Genomic DNA, 13946 nt, shown 5'->3' with positions numbered 1-13946 from the left:
ATCCCAAGATGGTTCCAGGCTTTGTAGTTGCCTTCATGTTAATGTTCTTAGCCACTTTTACAGTTAACATGTCAAAGGCTGGTACCTGTCGATCATGTTGGGAAACTGCCTTTCTGCTGGACTCTTGTTGGGATGTGAACCCGCCACGTCTCCACTTTGTACTGGAACTTGATGATTACATTATTCTACTTGAGTAACAGTCCATTAATCCCAGAAGAACATTAGATGAACCAAATCCAACCAAACAGGGTGCTGGACTGGCTACTGGACTGACTACTGGACTGGCTACTGGACTGGCTACTGGACTGGCTGCTGGACTAGATGCTGGACTGGCTGCTGGACTGGCTACTGGACTGGCTGCTGGACTGGCTACTGGACTAGCTGCTGGACTGGCTACTGGACTAGCTGCTGGACTGGCTACTGGACTAGCTACTGGACTGGCTGCTGGACTGGCTACTGGACTGGCTGCTGGACTGGCTGCTGGACTGGCTGCTGGACTGGCTACTGGACTAGCTACTGGACTGGCTGCTGGACTGGCTACTGGACTGGCTGCTGGACTGGCTACTGGACTAGCTGCTGGACTAGCTTCTGGACTGGCTACTGGACTGGCTGCTGGACACTGAACTGGCTACTGGACTGGCTACTGGACTGGCTACTGGACTAGTTGCTGGACTGGCTGCTGGACTAGCTGCTGGACTGGCTACTGGACTGGCTGCTGGACTGGCTACTGGATTAGCTACTGGACTGGCTACTGGACACTGAACTGGCTACTGGAATAGCTGCTGGACTGGCTACTGGACTAGCTGCTGGACTAGCTGCTGGACTAGCTGCTGGACTGGCTACTGGACTAGCTGCTGGACTAGCTGCTGGACTGGCTACTGGACTGGCTACTGGATTAGCTACTGGACTGGCTACTGGACTGGCTACTGGACTGGCTACTGGACTGGCTACTTGACTAGTTGCTGGACTGGCTGCTGGACTAGCTGCTGGACTGGCTACTGGACTGGCTGCTGGACTGGCTACTGGACTAGATGCTGGACTGGCTACTGGACTAGCTGCTGGACTAGCTGCTGGACTGGCTACTGGACTGGCTACTGGATTAGCTACTGGACTGGCTACTGGACTGGCTACTGGACTGGCTACTGGACTGGCTACTGGACTGGCTACTGGACTAGTTGCTGGACTGGCTGCTGGACTAGCTGCTGGACTGGCTACTGGACTGGCTGCTGGACTAGATGCTGGACTGGCTGCTGGACTAGCTGCTGGACTAGCTGCTGGACTGGCTACTGGACTGGCTGCTGGACTGGCTACTGGACTGGCTACTGGACTGGCTGCTGGACTGGCTGCTGGACTGGCTACTGGACTGGCTGCTGGACTAGATGCGGGACTGGCTGCTGGACTGGCTGCTGGACTAGCTGCTGGACTGGCTACTGGACTGGCTGCTGGACTGGCTACTGGACTGGCTACTGGACTGGCTGCTGGACTGGCTGCTGGACTGGCTACTGGACTAGCTGCTGGACTAGCTGCTGGACTGGCTACTGGACTAGCTACTGGACTGGCTGCTGGACTGGCTACTGGACTGGCTACTGGACTGGCTGCTGGACTGGCTGCTGGACTAGCTGCTGGACTAGCTGCTGGACTGGCTACTGGACTGGCTGCTGGACTGGCTACTGGACTAGCTGCTGGACTAGCTTCTGGACTGGCTACTGGACTGGCTACTGGACTGGCTACTGGACTGGCTGCTGGACTGGCTGCTGGACTGGCTACTGGACTGGCTGCTGGACTGGCTACTGGACTGGCTACTGGACTGGCTGCTGGACTAGCTGCTGGACTAGCTGCTGGACTGGCTACTGGACTGGCTACTGGACTGGCTGCTGGACTAGTTGCTGGACTGGCTACTGGACTGGCTGCTGGACTGGCTACTGGACTAGCTGCTGGACTAGCTTCTGGACTGGCTACTGGACTGGCTACTGGACTGGCTGCTGGACTAGCTTCTGGACTGGCTACTGGACTGGCTGCTGGACTGGCTACTGGACTAGCTGCTGGACTAGCTTCTGGACTGGCTACTGGACTGGCTACTGGACTGGCTACTGGACTGGCTGCTGGCTGGCTACTGGACTGGCTGCTGGACTGGCTACTGGACTGGCTACTGGACTGGCTGCTGGACTAGCTGCTGGACTAGCTGCTGGACTGGCTACTGGACTGGCTACTGGACTGGCTACTGGACTGGCTGCTGGACTAGCTGCTGGACTGGCTGCTGGACTAGCTGCTGGACTAGCTGCTGGACTGGCTGCTGGACTGGCTACTGGACTGGCTGCTGGACTGGCTGCTGGACTGGCTACTGGACTGGCTACTGGATTAGCTACTGGACTGGCTACTGGACTGGCTGCTGGACTGGCTACTGGATTAGCTACTGGACTGGCTACTGGACTGGCTGCTGGACTGGCTGCTGGACTGGCTACTGGATTAGCTACTGGACTGGCTACTGGACACTGAACTGGCTACTGGAATAGCTGCTGGACTGGCTACTGGACTGGCTACTGGACTGGCTGCTGGACTGGCTACTGGACTGGCTACTGGACTGGCTACTGGACTGGCTACTGGACTGGCTGTTGGACTGGCTACTGGACTGGCTACTGGACTGGCTACTGGACTAGCTACTGGACTGGCTGCTGGACTGGCTACTGGACTAGCTGCTGGACTGGCTACTGGACTAGCTACTGGACTAGCTACTGGACTAGCCACTGGACTGGCTGCTGGACTGGCTACTGGACTAGCTACTGGACTAGCTACTGGACTAGCTACTGGACTGGCTACTGGACTGGCTACTGGACTAGCTGCTGGACTGGCTACTGGACTGGCTGCTGGACTGGCTGCTGGACTAGCTACTGGACTAGCTACTGGACTAGCTACTGGACTGGCTGCTGGACTGGCTACTGGACTAGCTACTGGACTAGCTACTGGACTGGCTGCTGGACTAGCTACTGGACTAGCTACTGGACTAGCTACTGGACTGGCTACTGGACTAGCTACTGGACTAGCTACTGGACTAGCTACTGGACTGGCTGCTGGACTGGCTGCTGGACTAGCTACTGGACTAGCTACTGGACTGGCTGCTGGACTGGCTGCTGGACTGGCTACTGGACTAGCTACTGGACTAGCTGCTGGACTGGCTACTGGACTAGCTACTGGACTAGCTACTGGACTAGCTACTGGACTGGCTGCTGGACTGGCGCGAAAAAAGTTGAAATGTCGAGTTGAAATACAATTTCAAGAATAAAGTCGCCTTTTTTCTCAACATTTCAACTTTATTCACGAAATTTTGCATTCCCAGAACATATGCATGAATGTCCCCTCCATCTTTTTACATCTAGGACACTTTGACGAAAAATCCTTTGATATTTTATGCATTTTTATTGGAGTTAAGTAGAATTTGTGGATGAATTTAAAATTTGCTTCCTTAATCTTATTACTTGTAAATGGAAAATGTACTCTTTCACAGATATTTAACCAGGCATTTTTTTCTAAGAGTCAAATCAAATCTTTTTTAACAACTGAAAAGTGGATCGACCTTCTCCTGATAGGATGTTGTACACTTCACTAATCTTTCCTTTTATAGTATCTGAAGATAACAAAATTTCTTCAATTTCAGATAACCCAAGCCGTAATTTCTTTTTTTTTTCTTCTTTCTTTTGTCATCTTGTGTTTGCAGTTTCTGCTGGGAGGAAGTGGGCCCCCACCCTCCAGCCGTGGGCAGGTTTGGTCTCCTGGCCGTCAGAGCTGAGGGGAACCTGCAGCTGCTGGAGGCGGCTGCAGGTTCTCTGGGCTTCTCTCTGCTCTGTGTGTCCGAGACTCCTGCAGACCAGCTGATCCACGCGGTCCAAGACCGGGACCAGAGTGAGAACCAGCACCCTCTTCACAAGCTAAACACCTTCACAGTTCCCTTCCTGCTTCAAGTGCCACGGTTACATGATGTTTTTTAATTCGGAATTAATTATTCCGAATTAAATCATTCAGAATTAAACGATTTTCCTTCCAGTTTACATGGAAATAGTAATTCTGAATTAAGGTTTACATGGAAAACACGTTTGATCGTCTTTCTCCAATTCCTCTCCAGGTCTGGGGGTTGGGAAGGTTCTGATTCGATAGGGGGGGGACCGGAAGTTAAACTACCGGAAGAAAAACTAACTTAGCCGCTACAACTTTGAAAAGCTCACAATTTTGATGTTTCCTGTTTCCATCTGTTCTTTTAATGATTTCTATTTATTAAATAAATGGTCTCTGCTCTTGACCAGCGTTTACTGCTGCTGCATCTTGAAACTTTGTTAGGAAAACCAGCCCAGTGTGGAATATAAGGTCATGGAGACAGACGGGGGAGAGAACGAGCAGAAAGAAAGACCGGAATTAATTTAAAGAGGAATGAGTGTATACATGATCGCAGAGTTATTCTATTCGGATTTAAAATCTGAATAAATCAGCCATTTTCATTCGGAATTAGGTGTTTACATGTGGTGCGTCCGAAAACCATACTACACAGTATATACTAAAAAGTATACTTAAATTCGGCACACTTTTGAGTAAATATCAGTAGTGTGCATTAATTCGGACGTACTATTAAGAGTGCACACGTCACTTCCTGTCGTTGGGAGGAAGTGACGTGTCAGAGCAGCAGTAGCAGCTGTTACCATGGTAACAGCAGCAGTAGCAGCACCGCTCCGCTATTTCCCGTTTATCCTGGCCCAAACAAGATGACATTATATAATATTATTATATACAAATATTATAATATTAATATTATATAGTAATATTATTGTACTTAATATTATAGTTATGACATATACGTATCACTTAGCAACCAAACACCGCTGCATTGCATTGTGGGAAGTTTCTGCTCGGCTAGTGTCCATCAATCCACACTAATACATTTCTCCAGAATGAGTATAGATAGTACAGTACATACTATTGAGTACGTACTAATGTTTCGGACGCACTAAAAAATCATTAGGGTGGAAGTATGGAATTTCGGACGCAGCCTTCATTTGGAAAACCAGCCCAGCGTGGAATATAAGCGTCATGGAGACAGACGGGCGAGGGAACGAGCAGAAAGAAAGACCGGAATTAATTTAAAGAGGAATGAGTGAAAACATGATCGCTGAATTATTCTATTCGGATTTAAAATCAGAATAAACCAGCCACTTACTTTGGAATTAAGTTTAATTCGGAATGGGCATTTTCATTCAGAATTAGTTGTTTACATGGTAATTTTTACTCATTTTAAATCAGATTTAACTTGAATTCAGAATTAAACTTCCATGTAAACGCACTGATTGAGTCTCTGTTTGCAGGTGTGTCTGAGCTGCGCTCGGTGCAGGTCTTGTCGTTTGTGGCGGGTTGCTGCGTGGTCCTGCTGAACGGAGAGTGGGTGCTGCAGCTGCGCTGGCTGCAGAACGACCACCAACCACGGACCACCTCCGTCTGCAGGCTCCAGCTGAGCGGGGACAAGCCTGCTGTTCACCACTGTGTTTCTGCAGAAACCCTCTTTGTCATGAGGGACACTGGACTCATCTGTATCCTTTATTAGAAAAAGCCTTTACAGTTTTCTGTCAGTAGCAACAGCAATGCTTATGAGTCATTGTCTCAGCTGCGCTTAACTAAACACGCTGAGCTGCAAGGCAACGTTAAAGCCTTGCCTACATAAGGACAGACCTACTCATAAATTACGACTTTTATTCTCGTAATATTACGACTTTATTCTCGTAATATTACGACTTTATTCTCGCAATATTATGACTTTATTCTCGTAATATTACGACTTTATTCTCGTAATATTACGACTTTATTCTCGCAATATTATTACTTTATTCTCGTAATATTACGACTTTATTCTCGTAATATTACGACTTTATTCTCGTAATATTACGACTTTATTCTCGTAATATTACGACTTTATTCTCGCAATATTATGACTTTATTCTCGTAATATTACGACTTTATTCTTGTAATATTACGACTTTATTCTCGCAATATTATGACTTTATTCTCGTAATATTACGACTTTATTCTCGTAATATTACGACTTTATTCTCGTAATATTACGACTTTATTCTCGTAATATTACGACTTTATTCTCGCAATATTACGACTTTATTCTCGTAATATTACGACTTTATTCTCGCAATATTACGACTTTATTCTCGTAATATTACGACTTTATTCTCGTAATATTATGACTTTATTCTAGTAATATTACGACTTTATTCTCGTAATATTACGACTTTATTCTCGTAATATTACGACTTTATTCTCGTAATTTCCAAATTTTTTTTTGTCTTAGTTTGGCCCTTATACTCGTACTGATCCCGCTGGACCTCCTATGTGATTTCTTGCTTGTGTTGTTTGTCTCAGATGTAAGTCACTTTGGATAAAAATGTATCTGTCAGAGATGTCAGATATTTCCAGCGTGATACACTGTTTAACATGTAAACTCGATGGCAAAATCAAAAATGAACGTTGCTTTTAGGCGATGCTGGTTTAATACAAATGGGTGGTTTCTTTGCGAAGCGTGTTAGCATGACGATTATGGACGACGAAGAGATAATGGCTAGCCATTGGCTGAGGCGACTGTCATTCAATTATATTAGAAATACGTTTCTTGCTCAATTATAAATGCTCAAACGCTTGAGACCAAAATAGTTTTTTGAACCAGACTGTATTTCTGCTCCAAAGGTGGGCAGAAAATAGAGATTGACTGGATTTTGCAGCCAGCCTCAGTCGGTCAGTCAAGGAACTACAACCAATCTTAGTTCCGCAGTAGCATCAAGGCAGAAGTAAGATGTTTGGTGCTTGGTAGGGTTGGGCGATATGGACCAAAAGTCATATCTCGATATTTTCTAGCTAAATGGCGATACTCGATATATATCTCGATATTTTTTCTGTGCCATAATTGGGGTTTCCCCCAAAGCATTATAGCATAGCATCTCTGTTAGCTTCATTTTTTTCTGAGGCAAACCCTTAAAAAAACAGTCAGTTTTAATACAAAGCCTCGTGCCAAATGTCACACAGGTACCTTTATTAACAGAGGTCTGCACAATATCAAAATGTATAAAACAAATGAAATAAAATAAACTGCCTGCATACATAGAATAAAAATGCTTCTTGAATAAAATAAAACAAATATCCCTTTCCTGCATAACAATTAAATTAAAATACACTGTGATTAATACAATGTAGACAGTAACAGGCAGACTTTTCCACTGAGGTTGACAGTTGTGCAAATAACAAAACATTTGTGCAAATCTCAAATAAAACATTCAAGTCAATTTGTCACAAAATAAGCTATATCAAAATCATAAAAAAAAAAAAATGTAAAAAAAAAAAAAAAAAAACATTTTTTTTTTTTTAAATCGATATAAACGATATTGTCTCGTACCATATCGTGTTTGAAAATATATCGATATATATTAAAATCTCGATATATCGCCCAGCCCTAGTGCTTGGTAAGAAGCAGTTAGAAGGTAAACGTGGAGCTGTCCAAGAATGAACCACAGTGGGTACATGAGGCTGGTTGTTGGAACAATTGCTCTCCAGATCTCCAGCGTTTTCTTTAACCGTCCCTTTCAGCTGTGCACCATCTCTCCGACGGCTCTCTGCTGGCCACCATCGACCTGCCTGCGTACCTGAACTCCTCAGAGGACGACCTGACTCCCTGCCCCGTGTCTACCTCTCTGCCCTTCTGCACAGTCCAGGTGTCTGCTGATCTGAGCACAGCCGTGGCTGTAACCCAGTGCCACATGGCTGTGGCCGTGGACCTGAATCACTACTTCAGGTACAGAAGCATACAAGCCATTATTGGGGAGGTTTCCACTTCTGGTGGTTTTTCACGGCCCTGCCAGGTCCTTGTCAAGATATGACCATGACTACGTTTCCATGCATCAATAACCCTTTTCTAACCAGAATATTAGCAATAACTTGGTTTTGCACGGCCATGTAAACACCAATAACTCCTTTGAATAACCGGAATTTGCTCATATTCAGGTTTTTAAAAACCGGAATATGAGCCCTGGGGGTTACTCTTTTTCTAACCCGGATATTTGGTCATGTATAAACTAATGGGATTTCTCCATCAAAAGGAACAGGAATTTGTTTTCTGCATGTTCTTTTCGCAAGGAATCCTGGTCTTTTGAGTCCAGGAAGTTCTTATAAACATGGAGAAACACAAGACCAGGAGGAGACTAATCACTTCATAAATGTAATGAAGGATATGAACATTTCTGCATTTGTAGACGGTAGAAAGTACCGGGATAGAAGATTTACAAGAAGGTGAGAGAAAAGTTGCGCGAAGCAGCATTTGTACGAATGCCAGGCCAGATCAAGCTCTGCTGGAAGACGCTGAAAAAGGAGAACTACAGGACCGAGAAACAAAACCACTTCTACTGGGCTGTTGATTATCCGCTGTGCTTATTGTTGTTGTTTTGGATTTGGATACAGGAAGAAGAAGCAGAAATGACGGGAATTGCGTCATGGCGTTCTCCGTGCGTCGCTGGTTTGATCCAGATATCCCAAATGATTAATCACCATGTAAACAGGGATAATCCTGTTTGCTCACGCATGGAAACAGATTATTCCCAATGTTTCAGTAACTGGAATATTGACCTTAACCCCAATTTTGACTGCATGTAAATTTAGTCCATGATGTTGGTGAGCTCAGATAAAGTCAGGTCTGTAATTACCAGCTCTGTTTTCCAGCGTGTATCCTGAGCACCTGTGCGGGGCCGCCCCCCCGCCTCACCCCTCTCTGCGGGGCGTGGACGCAGCAGACCAGGACAGCCTGTCCAGCTCCGTCTGCAGCCTCACCGCTGTGGAATCAGGCTTCAGGGAGGACTGGTAAACCTCACATCACACTAGTGTGTTTGTTAGGCTCTTAAAGCCTGCACAGAACGCTCTCCCTTTGTATTTCTTTTTTTTTTAAATCTTTTTTTATTGAATTTTTGGCACGACAAACATTAACAGTATAAATACACATATGAATTATAATACTTAAGTAAAGGAAATTAACAAAAACAGTCCTAAAAAAAACAACACATCAACAATACGCCTTGACTAAGTTACCTACAGTTGGACCTGATAATACAACGGAATCCTCCTAACCAGACTATTTGCCATGTCTAATCTTCACATCCATCCAGCAGAGTGAAAACAAGTAAAACATATGTAAATAAAAAATAAAAATACCTGCACACAGCAAGGAGAAATAACATTACTATGGAACCACAGGGAAATCAAGCTTCTTAATATACGAGAAAAAAGGGGCCTATGTAGCGTAGAATTTGTCTGTACACCCATTCAATGTGCATCTTATTTTTTTTATACAGTGTAAAATAGATCTGATCCAGGAGACGTGAGTAGGAGCTGCAGAAGATTTCCACATAAGTAAAATTAAACGTCTTGCTAATAAAGAAACAAAGACAATCACATCTTTACTTGCTCTGGAGAGTTGTGGTGCGGCTGAAACTACCCCAAACTGGTCTGGTTCAATGTGCATATTACATATTTCTGACAGCGTGTTAAAAGTTTCTTTCCAAAAAACAACTAAAGATGGGCAACTCCAAAACATATGTAGGTGATTTGCAGGGGAATGGGCACATCTTAGACATTTAGGATCCACATTGTTGTAACCCTTTGTATTTCTACTTACTTACTCTAGATTAGGTTGAGCATGCCTGTAGGGTCTTCTAGTAGGTCACGTTTGTACTTGGGAGTCAACCTAGAAACCTCACCTACGCCCAATTAATTAGTGATTTTGATTTTACTTTCCTCTTTTTCAGTTCAGTCTTATTTTATTATCGGTTGAACATTCCACTATTTAACTAATTTCCATTTCCTGACTTTCCTGTCACATTTCCTGACTTTAGCTGCACATTTCCTGACTTTAGCAGCACATTTCCTGACTTTCCTGTCACATTTCCTGACTTTAGCTGCACATTTCCTGACTTTAGCTGCACATTTCCCGACTTTAGCGGCACATTTCCTGACTTTAGCTGCACATTTCCTGACTTTAGCTGCACATTTCCCGACTTTAGCTGCACATTTCCCGACTTTAGCTGCACATTTCCTGACATTAGCTGCACATTTCCTGACTTTAGCAGCACCTTTCCTGACTTTAGCTGCACATTTCCTGACATTAGCGGCACATTTCCTGACTTTAGCTGCACATTTCCTGACTTTAGCAGCACATTTCCTGACTTTAGCGGCACATTTCCTGACTTTAGCAGCACATTTCCTGACTTTAGCGGCACATTTCCTGACTCTAGCAGCACATTTCCTGACTTTAGCTGCACATTTCCTGACTCTAGCTGCACATTTCCTGACATTAGCTGCACATTTCCTGACTCTAGCTGCACATTTCCTGACATTAGCTGCACATTTCCTGACTCTAGCTGCACATTTCCTGACTTTAGCAGCACATTTCCTGACTTTCCTGTCACATTTCCTGACTTTAGCAGCACATTTCCTGACTTTAGCTGCACATTTCCTGACTTTAGCAGCACATTTCCTGACTTTAGCAGCACATTTCCTGACTTTAGCAGCACATTTCCTGACTTTAGCTGCACATTTCCTGACTTTAGCGGCACATTTCCTGACTTTAGCGGCACATTTCCTGACTTTAGCTGCACATTTCCTGACTTTAGCAGCACATTTCCTGACTTTAGCAGCACATTTCCTGACTTTCCTGTCACATTTCCTGACTTTAGCAGCACATTTCCTGACTTTAGCTGCACATTTCCTGACTTTAGCAGCACATTTCCTGACTTTCCTGTCACATTTCCTGACTTTAGCAGCACATTTCCTGACTTTAGCTGCACATTTCCTGACTTTAGCTGCACATTTCCTGACTTTAGCCTACATTTCCTGACTTAAGCAGCACATTTCCTGACTTTCCTGTCACATTTCCTGACTTTAGCTGCACATTTCCTGACTTTAGCAGCACATTTCCTGACTTTCCTGTCACATTTCCTGACTTTAGCTGCACATTTCCTGACTTTAGCTGCACATTTCCCGACTTTAGCGGCACATTTCCTGACTTTAGCTGCACATTTCCTGACTTTAGCTGCACATTTCCCGACTTTAGCTGCACATTTCCCGACTTTAGCGGCACATTTCCTGACTTTCCTGTCACATTTCCTGACTTTCCTGTCACATTTCCTGACATTAGCTGCACATTTCCTGACTTTAGCAGCACCTTTCCTGACTTTAGCTGCACATTTCCTGACTTTAGCAGCACATTTCCTGACTTTAGCGGCACATTTCCTGACTTTCCTGTCACATTTCCTGACATTAGCTGCACATTTCCTGACTTTAGCAGCACATTTCCTGACTTTAGCTGCACATTTCCTGACTTTAGCAGCACATTTCCTGACTTTAGCGGCACATTTCCTGACTTTAGCAGCACATTTCCTGACTTTAGCGGCACATTTCCTGACTTTAGCGGCACATTTCCTGACTTTAGCGGCACATTTCCTGACTTTAGCTGCACATTTCCTGACTCTAGCTGCACATTTCCTGACATTAGCTGCACATTTCCTGACTCTAGCTGCACATTTCCTGACATTAGCTGCACATTTCCTGACTCTAGCTGCACATTTCCTGACTTTAGCAGCACATTTCCTGACTTTCCTGTCACATTTCCTGACTTTAGCAGCACATTTCCTGACTTTAGCAGCACATTTCCTGACTTTAGCAGCACATTTCCTGACTTTAGCTGCACATTTCCTGACTTTAGCGGCACATTTCCTGACTTTAGCAGCACATTTCCTGACTTTAGCAGCACATTTCCTGACTTTCCTGTCACATTTCCTGACTTTAGCAGCACATTTCCTGACTTTAGCTGCACATTTCCTGACATTAGCGGCACATTTCCTGACTTTAGCAGCACATTTCCTGACTTTAGCTGCACATTTCCTGACTTTAGCTGCACATTTCCTGACATTAGCGGCACATTTCCTGACTTTAGCAGCACATTTCCTGACTTTAGCTGCACATTTCCTGACTTTAGCGGCACATTTCCTGACTTTAGCTGCACATTTCCTGACTTTAGCTGCACATTTCCTGACTTTAGCTGCACATTTCCTGACTTTAGCTGCACATTTCCCGACTTTAGCTGCACATTTCCCGACTTTAGCGGCACATTTCCTGACTTTCCTGTCACATTTCCTGACTTTCCTGTCACATTTCCTGACATTAGCTGCACATTTCCTGACTTTAGCAGCACCTTTCCTGACTTTAGCTGCACATTTCCTGACTTTAGCAGCACATTTCCTGACTTTCCTGTCACATTTCCTGACATTAGCAGCACATTTCCTGACTTTAGCTGCACATTTCCTGACATTAGCGGCACATTTCCTGACTTTAGCAGCACATTTCCTGACTTTAGCTGCACATTTCCTGACTTTACCTGCACATTTCCTGACATTAGCGGCACATTTCCTGACTTTAGCAGCACATTTCCTGACTTTAGCTGCACATTTCCTGACTTTAGCGGCACATTTCCTGACTTTAGCAGCACATTTCCTGACTTTAGCGGCACATTTCCTGACATTAGCGGCACATTTCCTGACTTTAGCAGCACATTTCCAGACTTTAGCTGCACATTTCCTGACATTAGCTGCACATTTCCTGACTTCAGAGGGACTTTCCCAGTCTGCTCAGCTGGGACACCTGTAGGACGTGAACCTTGACGACCAGTTTTCTGACGTGGTAGAGGTCATATAGCTTTTATCTGTCCCCCCCTTTTCTTTTGTTTGTGTTTTATAAACGGTAACCGTGTGATTTAAGGTTCCGAATGAAGTCTACGAAGGAACAGATACTCTCTAATCACCAGATTTACGTTCTTTTACTGTAGTCGTCTGCTTTTTTTTCCAGTTCGTGGGAAGCTCGTTTGGCCTCCATCTACAGCAGAGTGCAACAGACTTCTCCGTCATCCTCTCCCACCACTCCCAGCAGCTTCTGGGGCTCGTCGCTCCCTCACCTCCAGTCCCACGTGGCTCCGGCGTCGGCCCACACCAGACGGCCCCCTGGCGGAGCCTTCGTAGTGTTCTCCGTCCCTGAATCGTCTGCTGCGTCCCTGCTCACGGTCTCTGAGTTCTCTGCCCTCGTGACCTTCGTCACCCCTGGAAACAGGCAGACCACAGTGGCCTTATGGGAAATGGAGTCCGGGAGCGTGAGCTATCACCAGGCGGAGGGAGAGGCCGCCGCGCTTCTCATGTGTGGAGAGAGACACCACCGACTGCTGCTGAAGAGTAAGTTGCTGCTGCCACAGCTTCAACTGCAGAAAATAACAGTATTCGGTCAAGTTTTAGGCAGGGCTGGGGATTGATTCAAATGACAAGAATCGATTCCGATTCTTAAGATTCAGAATCGATTATCAACATTTGGTTCAATGGCTCATTGGTTAGTGTTATTAAAACAGTTTTTTCAGCTGTTGCATAAATTATATGACTGTAGTTCTGCAACATATTAATACTGGTGTTATATTGAGATTCAACAGCAAGTATTGGCAGCTGCACTGCAAAAACTCAAAATCTTAACAAGAATATTTGTCTTATTTCTAGTTAAAATGTCTAATTTTTAGTCAAACAATAGAATAGAATAGAATAGAATCCTTTATTGTCACTGTAAACATTGTTTCCAACATTTCTGTGAAAATCAGTTTAGCAGCTCCACATGACAGCACAACACTCACTCTGAAACAACAAGAATAAAATAAATAAAATCACTTATGCAAAATTGTAATATAAAAAATATCAAATTAACTGTACATTTAGTGCAATATTATCTGGGGCAATTATTGCACTTGGTTGTGTGTATGAGTGTATGTGGGAGGGGTTGGGGGATTGGTGTCAGTCCATGTCAGGTGGGCTGGGTTTTGGGGGGGGGGTGATGGCTTCGAC

The 13946-nt window shown here is 44.9% G+C and overlaps 1 protein-coding gene across 2 annotated transcripts in view; it reads left to right on the top strand.

Moving 5' to 3' along the window:
* The window catches only part of spg11 (SPG11 vesicle trafficking associated, spatacsin), an 81233-nt gene that overhangs the window by 4106 nt on the left and 63181 nt on the right, over positions 1-13946 (top strand). For both annotated transcript variants that reach the window (XM_061722307.1, XM_061722306.1), the window contains exons 2-6: positions 3713-3897; positions 5346-5567; positions 7621-7825; positions 8746-8883; positions 12919-13295. In XM_061722307.1, coding sequence (XP_061578291.1) covers positions 3713-3897; positions 5346-5567; positions 7621-7825; positions 8746-8883; positions 12919-13295 — 1127 coding nt within the window. The remainder of the gene's footprint in view (positions 1-3712; positions 3898-5345; positions 5568-7620; positions 7826-8745; positions 8884-12918; positions 13296-13946) is intronic.

This window comes from Cololabis saira, chromosome 5 (genome assembly GCF_033807715.1).
Source record: "Cololabis saira isolate AMF1-May2022 chromosome 5, fColSai1.1, whole genome shotgun sequence".
Lineage (NCBI taxonomy): Eukaryota > Metazoa > Chordata > Actinopteri > Beloniformes > Belonidae > Cololabis > Cololabis saira.
This window is presented reverse-complemented; position numbering and strand designations above follow the sequence as displayed.